Genomic DNA, 14,202 nt, shown 5'->3' with positions numbered 1-14,202 from the left:
GCCCAAATTTTGCACATACACACTACTAACATTAGTAGTGTGGAATATGCAAAAAAAAAGGGATATGAGATGGTTTACTGTATGTAAACCATGTCTCATATCATGTCGGGTTTGTGAAGGAGAGAGGAAAAGCCGGCAATTGAATTACCGGCTTCTCTGATATCTCGCGCTGAAGTAATTATAAATACAATATATATATATATATATATATATGTGTCTCAATGACATATATATATATATATATATATATAGACTGTATATATGTTTTAACGAACATTTGAGCCCATAAATCCATTAGATGTCGGTTTTGCAAGCCTGCGAGAAAATCTCACAGTACTGATGCCATACGGATTACATACGGAGGATGACATGAGCAAAATACGCTGACACACCCTGCCTACGGATGACATACGGATCACTATTTTGGGAACATTTCTGCGTATTAGGCCTGTTTCACACGTCAGTGATTCCGGTACGTGAGGTGACAGTTTCCTCACGTACCGGAGACACTGACACACGTAGACCCATAAAAATCAATGCATCTGTTCAGATGTCATTGATTTTTTGCGGACCGTGTCTCCGTGTGCCAAACACGGAGACATGTCAGTGTTCGTGGGAGCGCACATTTTACACGGACCCAATAGAGTCAATGGGTCCGCGTAAAACACGGACCTCACACGGACATTCTCCGTCTGGGGTCCGTGTGCATGCAGGAGACAGCGCTACAGTAAGCGCTGTCCCCCCCACATGGTGCTGAAGCCGCGATTCATATCTTCCCTGCAGCAGCGTTTGCTGTAGAGAAAATATGAAGAATAGTGTTAAAAATAAAGATTTAGGTGTCCGCCGCCCCCCCACCCCCTGTGCGCCCCCCCGCTGTTCAGAAAATACTCACCCACTCCCACGTTGGCTGTCACTCCTTCCTCTCTGCCCCGCGCCTCCTACTGTATGCGGTCACGTGGGGCCGATCATTTACAATCATGAATAGTCGGCTCCGCCCCTATGGGAGGTGGAGCCACATATTCATGACTGTAAATGATCGGCCCCACGTGACCGCATGCAGGAGAAGCCGCGGCCAGACCAGGAAGCAGCGAGGGAGCGGGTAAGTATTTTCTGAACAGCGGGGGGGGGGGGGGGGCGCACAGGGGGTGGGGGGGGCGGCGGACACATGGATCTTTATTTTAAACACTATTCTTCATATTTTCTCTGCAGCAAACGCTGCTGCAGGGAAGATATGAATCGCAGCTTCAGCACCATGCAGAGTGGGTACCACACGCTCCGTGTGGTACCCACTCGCCATACGGGCGGCACACGTGTGCCGCACGTATGGCCTCCGTGAGTTCCCAGGCACACGGACACGGATAACTCCGGTACCGATTTATTCCGGTACCGGAATTATCTGGACGTGTGGGACAGCCCTTATGGCTGTAAAAAACAGACCGTGTTTTCATATGCTGAGTGTGACGCCGGCCTTACCCTCACCCTATGTTGTCTGAGCAGTATTACGACCACGGGTAAAAGGACAGTGGGCATTCGGTGGGATGATCCCTGGTCTGTGCAGTTTTGGTTAGCGGACTAGTGCACCTGCTATCTCCCCATATAGCCACATCTGGTTATGGATATTTTGATACAGATATGAAGCCATAGATTTAGGCTATGTGCACACGTCCGGAATTGCCGTGGAAATTGCTCCGGAAAAAAACGTAGCATGTGCACAAAAATTGCGGATTGCATTCTAATAATAGGATGCTTAATGTATGTGTTTTTTTTGCAGTTTTATCACGGTTTTATAGCGAAAAAACACGAAGAAACTGCGAAAAATCTGGAACGTGTGCACACAGCCTAAGTGTGGATTGTAGGCTGTATTTCCATGATGAGATCTTTGCTCAGTTTTAAGCACTGAATAATTTTTGCATCTATTGTTGAAATTATGTTGCTTGCTGTCTTTCATTGCATTTTTGTATGTGTTTTTAAGATGCATTTTTATTGCTTTTTTTACGCTGCATTTTCTGTCTCTTTCTATTGTATCATATTTAATAAATAATACATAAAGCTGCTTTGTTTTTGATACTTCCTGCTATTTGGTTTTGACAACATTTTATTGAAATGCTTTGATACAGATTACATGTATTTCTGACATGGAAATGCACTAAAAATGCATGTGTGCTATTTTTCCTGTGGATTTTCTGCATTTAATGTAAGTCTGTGAGGAAAATCTGCACAGAAAACTCAACATACCTGCAAGAGAAATTTACATACTCTGGATTTGAATCATTTGCAGAGGTGAGTGCCTGCCATTTTTTTATACACTGGTAGTTTGCAGGAATATCTGCAGCAAGAGCCACACAATTTACTGACAATGCAGACTACTTGAGGATTTGCTGCAGCAAATCCTTAATGTGTAAATGTACTCTTATTTTAGTTTCATACAAACACAGATTGATATTGGATGAACCATAGGGCGGAGCAAAGACTACAAAGGAGCAAATACAACCTTGAGACATAGGGTGTGCCTGATTACTGCTTTAGTCTTGTGGGTATGGAGTTAGGTGACCCAGCAGTAGGTGCAACTGAAACTGCAGGGCAGCAAGTGAAAGATGAGCTGTCTGATAAGTGTCAAAAACTGTTCCTGGAGTTTTTGGAAGAGTAAGTGCTGCTTTTCTTGTTCTCAATATTATATTTGAGAAAGGACTGATTCCTTATTTCTGTAAGCTGGGTTGTTTGGTGTAATGTATTTTGTGGTGCAGTGCAGTGCAGGTGATAAAACCTCATTCACATACAGCAAGTAAATTCTGCAAAGAACAAGCTGGGAAAATTGTGTGTGTCAATATTTAACCAGTTCACAATGTCATTTGTATGGCTTTAAGGCCTCATGCAGATGAGCCACACACATGTTCTACCCATGTCTAAAGGATGGCCAAATAGTTTATTTTCAGTTGTTGTGTTTTTGCTGGGTTTTTTTTTTCTGTAGGCAAAATTTACTTTTTTTTTAGCAGTAAAGAAGCTGCTTTGAAAAAAAAACACAGGTTTTAAGGTTTTCCATGCTGATACAATTTTTGTTATGGTGTTCTTGAGTTCTTTGCATCAAAAAAGCAGCAAAACCTGATATTTGTGGGGTTTTTTCCACTTACTCTTTGCTTTCTATGGCTGAGAAAAAAAAAAACTGAAAGCCGTAACATGTAGCAGTGTTCCAATTCAGTCAGGGAAAAAGTGCGTTCATGAGATTTCTGAAATCTTTTGCTGGTACTGTAAAGCGCAGCTTTTTTTTTTTTTTTTTTTTAAATTAACACTTTGGGGGGTGTCATGTTCTGATTCAAATTAGGCTGGTTTCACATTTGCATTGGGCAGAGCTGCGTACTTCCTCTGTTAAGCCCCACCCCCTGCTGCACCTCTTCCATTCAGCTCCGCCTACATCTGCATGCGTCCTGCTTACCTATCTTTAACATTGGTTACGCAGGCCATGCGGATGTGTCGTTTTGATGCAGAGTTGAACGCTACATGTTGCGGGCACATGAAAACGACTCATGGGAACGCATCCACATACATCCGCATGGCCTGCATACCCAATGTTAAAGATGGGTACATAGGATACATGCAGACGTAGGCGGAGCTGAATGGAAGAGGTGTGGCAGTGGGTGGGGCTTAACGAAGGAAGTACGCAGCTCTACCCAACACAAATGTGAAACCAGCCTTACACATCCAAGTCTATGGGTCTGTGAAAATTAGCGCAGAATTAATGTGTCGGACAAGGGTTGCCCAATTGGTGTCTCCAGAGCCAAATGTGGCTCATGGGCTTGCTGCTAGTTTGGTGCATTTGCATCAGGTCTGGAAACCAGTTAAGACAAGAAGGTCTCCAGATGGTGACTTTTTTTTTGCATAGCCTCATACAAAAGAGCCGATCTGGATGTGCTTATACTGGCCTTTAGGACAGAGATAACAATATAAGCTGGATAATGGTTCTGCGATCAGAAACATCCTATGCTGGATGCAATAGTGAAGTGAGAGTGGATAATACAGGAATTCCGAATGTGTTTAAGGTGGGGACTCTTAGATAAAAGTGTACTGCCTTTATGAGATGGCGACAAATGGTCTGTTTTTCAGTGAGATGGCTTTGACTATCATCACGGTGGTCATGGAGAGAACACCCTGTATTATTGCTTTTATGAGTTAGGGCTCATTTCCACATGCGAGAAACACGTCCGTGTCTCGCATGTGGAAACCAAGCTCTGGCGCCAGCACTTTGGAGCGGAGCGTGCGCTCCATGTGTTCCTATGCGGCCGCACGCTCCGCTCTGGAGCCCTAACACTTATAAAGCTAATACTACTACAATACATAACTATCAAATATGTATAGGTAGATTTAATTGTCCAAAATATTAATCAAAGCAAAGAATATATACAGTATATTTACCATAACAATTCCTCCCTTTTTATTATTACAGACAATTTATCCGATATTATCAGCTGCTTCCCCATGCTATGGTAGCCTGCAGGGGACAAATCTCATTCACTGACAGATACCTTGTATATAAATCTCGTCATAATAAATATACCAGTTCTAGTGGTTACATATACTAGTAATACCAACATTTATGTAATAAAAGGGTAAATGAATATAATCTTTATTCCATATCCCCATTTCCACTATATGAGGTCTACCATTCGGGGCGATTGTCTGCAGCTCATTTACATAGGGAATGTTTGGGGACAGCATTAAGGGAATCTGTCACCCCAAAATTCGAGCATGAGCTGCTGCCACCGGAATCAGGGTCTTATCTGTAGCATTCTGTAATGCATGGGTTGTCTGATAGGTGTTGCAGGTCCTGGTCCGGCGCCTCCTATCTTCATTCGATGATGTCCTTTTCTTTTCTTCCTGCTGCGGCTCCTGCGCAGAGCAAAGTACTGCAGTGCACAGGCGCCGGGAAAGGTCAGAGAGGCCCAGCTCCTGTGCACTGCAGTACTTTGCTCTGCCCTCAATAGGGCAGATAAAGTACGCCTGTGCAGCAGCCGCGGCAGGAAGAAAAGAAGAGGACATCATCACATGAAGATGGGAGGCGCCGGACCACGCCACCCATCGGACTCGAACCGCACCGGGACCGCCCCTGGGTGAGTATAATCTAACCTGTTTTTCTTATATTTCAGGCTACATCGGGGGCTTATCTACAGCATACAGAATGCTGTAGATAAGTCCCTGATGCCAGTGGCCGCAGTTCATTAAATTTTTGGGTGACAGATTCCCTTTAATATCTAGGTCACCTTACAGAAGTGGGAAGGTTGCAGGTGTAAGGCGTGCCAAGGTGCAGGTTCCTTCTGCACCCGGGAGAAGCCATTTATAGGCCTGGTGACTAGTAATGAGCAAATTTATTGGGAAAATGATTGCCAAACATAAATTCGGCAAAAAAAGGTAACATTCGGTAAGAAGTACAAAAGTATTTTCAGCACCAAAGCAATGATAATGGTGGTGCATCATGAGCGTTTGGCACGTGTTTGATGAGGGGACGGGTCTGCAGAGCTCGGAGGCGCAGCGTTATTGTAAATTATTGGCTAGCCAATCAGGGTGCAGGAAACATGCACAATGTCTTGACACTATGGCTTGTGTTATTGGCTGCTGAAATCACATGTCCAACTCCATAGAAATAGCGGACATCTTGTTTTAATGCCATTTTGACACCGTAACAGTGCAGAGGCTGCTCCTGACGGTGGCACTGTTGGCAACAAGATTTTAGCTAGGAGGTTGTAGATCAGTCAGATAGTGTAGCTAGCTAGTATCCAGTGTGGCTGTAAAATTTATCTCACAGCATTTTTTTTTTTTTTTTTTGCCATTATTGAGGTCCACAGACAAAGCCAGCAGGGCACATGTCCTACAAGTGTGTTGTGCACTGCTTATATTGTGTTTTATGCAAGAGTATAGCATTCTAAATAATATTTTTTGACTAGCTAAGGCTATGTGCACACGTTGCGTATTCGCCTTAGGAGTTTTTGGTGCGGATTCTGCATGTCTTGGCAGAAAACGCAGCTGCGGATTTGTCGCTTTTTTTGTGCGGCTTTGCTGCGGATTTTTTGTGGATTTTCAGTGTTTTTTTTTGCCCCTGCGGATTTCTATAATGGAATGGGTACAAAAACGTTGCAGATCCGCAAAAAAGAAGTGATATGCTACTTCTTTTAATCCGCAGTGTTTCCGCATGGAATTTTTCCCGTCTCCCATGACAGCACACCTGAGAGAGGGATCCGCCCAGTCAGGACAGGAAACCTACTGAAATAAAAGGGCGGTACCTCTCCCTCGCTTCAGTTGGGTTTCCTGTCCTGATGGGAACCCTTGTGCTGAAGAACGGCGGTTTGATTTTGTTGATAGAAGATCCACTTACCCGCTCCTGTCCCGGCACTGGAAGCACAGGCAGGGCGCCTGTATGTCGGCCTTCAGGAGCGGTAGCGCCGTTCGCAGATCCCATGGGGCTCTTGCGGGCGTCGGTCCGGACTCCTGGGGCCGGTCTCTGTCCGCCACGCCGCTCTCTCCCCCTCAGCTGGGCCACTTCCGGGTGCGCGGCTGACGTTGCGCGCAAGGTACGCTGGGAGTGGGCGTGCCCGCGTTACGTCAGACCGGCGCACCGGATCCAAGATGGCGGCGCCCATGCAAAGAACGCCGGTAATGCCACAGGCTACCCGGCGGTATCCAGGGGGAGGAAAAAGAGCGCAACGGTCACCGGAAGAGGTGGAGAGCACGGGGAGTACCCTTTATTAAGGGAGAAATAACGCTGGAACAACGCTCATTTCCATACAGCTATTCCAGACATGGAGGATCGTATGGAACTCCAGCAGCAGCCTTTACAGCAGCAGCAGCAGCGTGAGCCCCTTTCAAGTGATACGCCTGCTCACCAGCGTACCAAGAAAGATAGCCGCTCGAGTGGAAGGAGTGGCAAACGCTCTGGTCGGTCGTCTCAGGATTCCTCTACCCCCAGGAGAATCGTTCCGCGTGCTCCTAGTCCGCCTCAGAATCCGGTACCGTTTGTAGTCAGCGGGTGGTGAGTGATCTACGTGAATGTCACCCTGGTGGTAATGGGCTACATTTTCTGTTTACTTGGCAGGCGCTGAGGAAGGCTAGCTCCAAGACAAAGAATAAGGAATGTGCCCTCTGTAGAGCTCCGTTGGCAGTCCAGTGGCAGAAAAGTCTTTGCATAGATTGTATTCAAAAAACCATCCAGGAAGAAACCCCTGACTTTGCCTCTAGTCTTAGGGCGATAATTAGAGCAGAGGTAGAAGGCTTGGTTAAAGCAGCCCTTAAGAAAAAGGGTAGTAGAGACCCAGAACCGGTTTCCGCGTCGGAGGTTTCTCATTCTGATGAGGAATATCAGGAGGATCCATTGTCTCCCTGCTCCTCCGCCTCTAAGTCCTCTGGCTCCTCTTCAGATAGTGATATTGGGGGACGTCCATGCTTTCTTACCGAGAACATGGACAAACTGGTTAAAGCCGTTAGAGCTTCTATGGGCCTAAAAGACGAGAAAACAGCCAAATCCCTGGAGGACATTATGTTCGGAGGGTTGGAGGGAAAAAAGAAAATGTACGTTTCCCGTTAACTCCAAAATAAAGGCCCTTATTGAAAAAGAATGGAAAAAGCCGGAAAAATCGGGTAATCTGCCCTCGGCTTCTAAAAGACGTTACCCCTTTGAGGAAAAAGATTCAGAGACTTGGGATAAAGTGCCTGAAATTGATGGCGCAGTAGCAAAATCTTCTAAAAAGCTATCCCATCCCTTAGAGGACTCTGGTGTATTAAGGGACCCCTTAGATAAAAAGGCGGACGGTTTCTTAAGACACACCTGGGAAGCAACCGCAGGCGGTCTGAAATCTGCAATTGCAGGAACCTGTGTGTCTCGTTCCTTTATTGTATGGTTACAGCAAATAGAGGAGCAGTTGAGATCTAAAGCTCCAAGAGACGAAATTTTATCTAATGTGACTATGGCTAAAGGGGCGGCCGCCTTTATAGCAGACTCATCAGCAGATTCCGTAAGGCTGGCGGCCAGAGCTGCAGGTTTATCCAATGCAGCTAGGCGTGCTCTCTGGTTAAAGGGGTGCCCGGGAGACCTGCCCTCAAAGAATAGACTCTGTTCTATACCATGTGATTGTAGCGCCCCCACCGCCGCAGGGCCGAGGGGTACCCGGTACCGGGCCTGTGTGAGTCTCTGCTCTGGGGTTGTCACGGCGGCTAGGCCCCGGTCCGTGACCCTGCCGTGGGGCGCACAGTGAATAACAGGTGTGGATGATGTAGATGGGGGGTGAGGCTGTGGTGGTGCGGTGCAGTAAATAACGAGGACACCAGGTTGCAGTCTCTTTACCTCTTTACTGAAGATCTCTGGGTCCTCAGTCCGGAATACGGTTCACCAGGCTGCGCAAGTCCGGCCGGTCCAATGGCACCTCCAGAGTTCTCCTCACAGGTGGAAATCGGTGCCTTCCTTCTAGCGCTATGTGTTGTGGTCCTTCCCTGCTGTGCTTACGGAAAGTCCCCACAACCGTTGTGTCTGTTTCTTAAGTTCCCTCACAACTCGATTAAATGATGTTCTTCTAATCCCCCGTCCCTCCCTGTTGTTCTGGTTGGGACGGCACCCGTTTGACGGGTAGGCTCGGAGCTCTTCCGGGACCCTAGAGTCGCCTCTCTCCACAAGTTGCCCCCCCAAGACTGCATAGGTGATGTAGGTGAGACAGCCCGCCTTAGACTGACTGTCCTCCTGCTGTTTAGAGTATTGCTTGAAGCTGAATGTTATAATACTCCCTCGGCGTTCCGGCCACCGGTAGTGCGCCTCAGTAGGGTGTTGCTCCGGTCTTACAGCACGACCCCTACTGGTATTCTCCTTTTGCTTGATCTCGTTTCTCACTCAGCACAATCTATCTCGCTTCTAGTCCTTCCTTGGGCACCGCCGCTACCCGGAGCAGGCGCGGTCCCGTTACGTTCGCTCAAGTTGCCAAGCCTCTGTCAGGATCCCACCCCTGACAGAGACCCTACTGTATCTTCCCCCACAACACCCTCTGCCACAAGGTGTTGCCTGGTTCCAACCCAGTCAGCTTTCTGATCTAACTTCCTGCCTGACCCCCAGTTTACCCACTATGGTGGGGAGTGGCCTAATGAATAGAACCCTTAGCTCCCCCCGGAGGCCCAGCTGTGAAATATATTGGTGTCTGTGATACCTGATCCGGGGAACTCCTTCAGTGCCATCGGACGCACCATGGCTCCCCATAGTGGCGGAGCCACAGTACTGCAACGACCAGGACTCTGGGGCGCTGCATGATGGCCATTTCCTCTTCGGTAAAAAGTTGGAGGACATTCTGGAAAAAGCCGGTGACAGGAAAAAGGGTTTTCCTCGCTTTCCAGTGGACTTTAGAAGGCCTTATTTTCGGAGGGGCAAATTTAGTAGGGGCCGCCCCCCGGGAGACAGAAGGGGCTGGGACTCCAGAGACAAAAGGGGATCTGGATATATGTTTCAAGGTCCCTCAACTTCAACTAAAAAGCCCTCCCAATGATGCCAGGCCAGTAGGGGGGAGGCTTTCATCTTTTTTCCCAGCCTGGGTAAACATCTCCCCCTCTCATTGGGCTCTGATGGTGGTCAAAGACGGCCTAAAAATAGATTTTGTTTATCCACCGCGACAGACTTTTATTTCAACACCCCAAAGAAAAACCCCGGAAGAGCAGCTAGCCTTGGAAACAGAGGTACTAGAGCTGGTTTCAAAACGTGTTCTGATAGAAGTCCCGCGGGAGGAACAGGGAAAAGGTTTTTATTCCCCTCTTTTTTTTTTTTTTTTTTGGATAAAAAAACCAGACGGGTCACTAAGAACTATCGTCAATCTAAAAAACCTCAACCAATCGGTAGTAAACTGTTCCTTCAAAATGGAGTCTGTTAATACAGCGATAAAACTCTTGTTCCCACAGTGCTTCATGGCAGCTATCGATTTAAAGGACGCCTATTATCGCGTCCCAATTCATCAAGATTTTCAAAAATTCTTAAGGGTAGCGGTTTATGTCCAAGGTTGTCTCAGGCACTATCAGTACGCTGCCCTCCCGTTCGGCCTGTCAATAGCGCCAAGAATTTTTACCAAGCTGATGTCAGAGGTCATGTCCTTCCTCCGCTCGCGGGACGTGGTAATAGTTCCATATCTGGACGACTTCCTGATAATAGGGAACTCAGCGGCGCACTGCCTGTCACAAATAGAAGAGGTTATGACGACACTAGAATTGCTGGGGTGTAAAATAAATCTTGCCAAATCAAGGTTGACGCCGGAGCCGGTTCAGTCCTTTCTAGGCCTGGTTTTGGACTCCAGGCGTCAGCTTTGTCTCCTACCAGAAAACAAGCTGGTCAAAATTCAAAATCTTGTGGAAACAGCAATTCAACACCCTGTAATGACTTTGAGAAAAGCAATGTCCTTGCTGGGCTCTCTGACGTCCTATATACCCGCAGTAAGATGGGCTCCATTCCGTCTAAGATTATTGCAGTGGGAGGTCCTGTCGGCGCAAAAACTGTTAAAAGGGCGTTTAGAGGGCAAGCTGTGTCTTTCATTGGGGGTAACAGATTCCCTAAAATGGTGGACCATAAGAAATCATTTAACATCTGGGGTCCAGTGGGTAACTCCGATAGAGCAGGTCATCACCACAGACGCAAGCGGTACAGGATGGGGAGCTCATTTAGGGACTCTCTCAGTTCAGGGATCTTGGTCCCATCTAGAGTCACAACAGGCGTCAAATTTAAGGGAATTATGGGCCGTAGAAAGAGCTGTGAAACACTTCCTTCCCATCATTCAGGGCCACCATACCAGGGTCATGTCAGACAATCGCGCAGTGGTGGCATATATCAACCACCAAGGGGGGACGAGATCCCCTTCCCTAATGAAGTCAGCGTCTGTCCTCCTACAACTAGCAGAGCATCACCTGCTATCCCTCTCTGCTCTTCACATAAGGGGAATTGAGAATTAGAGAGCAGACTACCTAAGTCGCAAGACACTGAGGCAGGGGGAGTGGTCTTTTAATCCCCGGGTCTTTCAAGAGATAGTGCAGGCCTGGGGCTTACCTGTGATAGATTTGTTTGCCACTCTAAACAACAGGAAGGTAGACAGGTTCTGTTCTCTAGACCCGAGGGAGAATCCCTTCGCGGTAGATGCTCTGCAGATTCAATGGGATTTCAGTCTCGCTTATGTGTTTTCACCAATAGCAATGATTCCAGCAGTAGTGAGGAAAATCAGAATGGAGCAAGCGAGAGTAATCTTGATTGCTCCATTTTGGCCGAAAAGACCTTGGTTCTCCCTCCTGAGACAAATGTCTATAACCGATCCGTGGATCCTACCAGAGATTCCGGACCTACTAACCCAGGGCCCAATATGCCACTCTCAGGTGAAGGGCTTCCATCTTGCAGCCTGGAATTTGAGAGGGCATTACTGAGTAGGCGGGGGTTTTCGCCGGGGTTAGTTTCCACCTTATTAAAAAGTAGAAAACCAGTAACATCTAGAATTTATGGTAGGAAGTGGAAAAAGTTTCTGGATTTTTCGGGGCAACCTTTGGGGGACAAGGCTCCTGTGGGTACCATCTTAGAATTTTTACAAGCGGGTTTACAACTGGGGTTGGCAACTAATACGCTTAAGGTCCAGGTGTCGGCATTAGGTGCCTTATATAATTGCAATCTTGCCTCCAATAGATGGGTGTCCCGCTTTATTAAATCCTGTAGTAGGTCTAGACCGATAAAAATTCAGAGAGTTCCCCCGTGGGATTTAAATCTGGTATTAAATGCTCTAACCAATAGTCCATTTGAACCCCTGCAGGAATCATCGTTAAAGATACTCACTCTTAAAACGGTACTCCTGGTTGCGTTAACATCAGCCCGTAGAGTGAGTGACTTACAGGCCCTGTCCGTCTCCCCTCCTTACACGCAAATTTCTGATGACAGGGTAGTACTCAGACCAGATCCGGCATACCTTCCAAAGGTTGTACTTAAATTTCATAGAAGTCAAGAGATTGTGTTGCCCTCCTTTTGTAATAATCCTAGGAACCCAGGGGAGGCAAAATTTCATACACTGGATGTGAGGAGAGCTATTGTGCAGTACATATCCTTGACTAGTCAGTGGAGAAAAGATCAATCCCTTTTCGTAGCCTTCCAGGGTAGTAGGAAAGGATATGGGGTATCCAAGGGTACTATTGCCAGGTGGATTAGGGAGGCTATTCCTTATCCTATGCTTCCTGTGGCGCCCCGATCCCTGATGGCATCAAGGCTCACTCCACCAGGGCCGTGTCTACTTCCTGGGCTGAAAAAGCAGAGGTATCGATAGATCAAATTTGTAAAGCCGCTACCTGGTCCTCTCCGTCTACCTTCTTTAGACACTACCGGCTAGATCTATCCTCCTCGTCTGACCTTACCTTTGGTAGAAGGGTGCTACAAGCGGTGGTCCCTCCCTAAGGTGGTTCTTTCTCCAAAAATCTCTCAGGTGTGCTGTCATGGGAGACGGGAAACACCAAGGTTACTTACCGGTAGCCGGTTTTTCCGGAGCCCATGACAGCACCTGTATATTCCCTCCCTTCTTTTTTTCACCCTTTGGTGTGCACTTTTTAGCTGGGTGTATTTTGTTATATTTATAATGTGGTGATGGATTACCATGTACTGTACTGAAGCGAGGGAGAGGTACCGCCCTTTTATTTCAGTAGGTTTCCTGTCCTGACTGGGCGGATCCCTCTCTCAGGTGTGCTGTCATGGGCTCCGGAAAAACCGGCTACCGGTAAGTAACCTTGGTGTTTCCGCACCATCTGCACAGTTTTTTTTTTTTTCTCATTGATTTACATTGTACTGTAAATAAATTGCGGATCTGCAGCGTTTCTGCACCGCAAAAAAATGCTGCGGATCCGCAGAGAATCCGCAACATGTGCACATACCCTAAATGTGAAACAGCCTGCTGTATCTCACCTTGTCATTTTGTGCTGTGGTGACATGAAGCTGGCTTTAGATCTAAGGCACATTTAAAAGAGATATATATATATATATATATATATATATATATATATATATATATATATATATATATATATATATATATATATATATATTTTAAAATGTGCCTTAGATCTGAAGACCGAGATATATATATCTAATTATTTTCTGTTGCCCGCTGTATCATGCTGTCATTTTGTTTGGATAAAATTATGCTGTAGAGGCCTGATCCAGAGGCCACCAAAAAATTCTAGTGTTCCTAATGGAGCGCCCCCCGTGGAGTAGCGGGGTACTCGGTACCGGGTCCTTCGGTTCTCAAGGGGGATGTCACGGTGGCTGACCCCGTCCGTGGCCCTAGGGACGTCCGTGTAAAAGGGAAAGGTCTTTAAAGGGATATAGTTTATGTTCGTGACGCCACCTGTGGTATTCGGTCAGGGTGACCGACTCTGCTTAGGGGTCCACTGGGGTGATGTTATGGCAGCTAGATGGTGTACCTTCCCACAGGTGAAGTATGTCCCCAGGGCTTCCCAGTGTGTAGATGGTGGGTGGTGAGAGGCGCAGTGAAGAACGAGGACACAAGGTTGCAGTCTCTTTACCTTTACTGAAGGCTTCAGCGTCCACAGTCCAGAGCACCAGATCACAGGGCAGACAGTGCCGCCGGTCCAAAGGCAAATCCAGAGTCCCCCTTAACCAGGTAGAAATCAGTAGCCTTCCTCTAGCGCCTGGGTGTTGTAGTACCTTACTGCTGAGCTTCTCATAAGGTCCTCACAACTGTAGTAGATGTTCTAGATGTTGTGTCTCTCTCTGTCCCCCAGATGGATAGGACAAACCCATATGACTGGTGGCCTGAGGCTTTTTACAGGGACTCTAGCACGCCCCAGCCTCCACAAGTTGCCACCGTGCCTCCTGGGTATAAGGCAGATCAGTAACTTGAAATTAGCTGTCCTGCTAGTCTCTGGAGCAAGGCATAAAGGACTGTTGCTCCCTTGGTGTTCCGGCTACCGGATCCTGCGCCTCAGAAGGAGGCAGCCTGTACAGGGCAGAACTCTTTCTGGTTTCCTCTCCTTTTGCTATGACTTGTTCTCACTCTCTACAAGACAGTTCTCCTTCAGTGTCTCTTTTTTAGGGGCTGCCGCACGTCGGGCAGGCGCAGCTCTGTGGCCTTCTGTCTAGGCCTCTGACAGGATCTCACCCCTGTCAGGGACCCACTAACTGAGGCAGCTGCTAGCTGAGCTCTGCTGAGTCAAGCTCAGTCAGTT

At 47.3% G+C, this 14,202-nt stretch overlaps 1 protein-coding gene across 6 annotated transcripts in view; it reads left to right on the top strand.

Moving 5' to 3' along the window:
* The first annotated feature begins 2,497 nt into the window (after nucleotides 1–2,497).
* The window catches only part of LOC143782201 (maternal DNA replication licensing factor mcm6), a 544,832-nt gene continuing 533,127 nt past the window's right edge, over nucleotides 2,498–14,202 (top strand). For all 6 annotated transcript variants that reach the window (XM_077269402.1, XM_077269399.1, XM_077269397.1 and 3 more), the window contains exon 1: nucleotides 2,498–2,643. In XM_077269402.1, coding sequence (XP_077125517.1) covers nucleotides 2,537–2,643 — 107 coding nt within the window. In that variant the 5' untranslated portion in view covers nucleotides 2,498–2,536. The remainder of the gene's footprint in view (nucleotides 2,644–14,202) is intronic.

The sequence above is a fragment of the Ranitomeya variabilis genome, chromosome 6 (assembly GCF_051348905.1).
Source record: "Ranitomeya variabilis isolate aRanVar5 chromosome 6, aRanVar5.hap1, whole genome shotgun sequence".
NCBI lineage: Eukaryota > Metazoa > Chordata > Amphibia > Anura > Dendrobatidae > Ranitomeya > Ranitomeya variabilis.
Note: the sequence above shows the minus strand (reverse complement) of the source record. Positions and strands in the feature narration are given on the sequence as shown.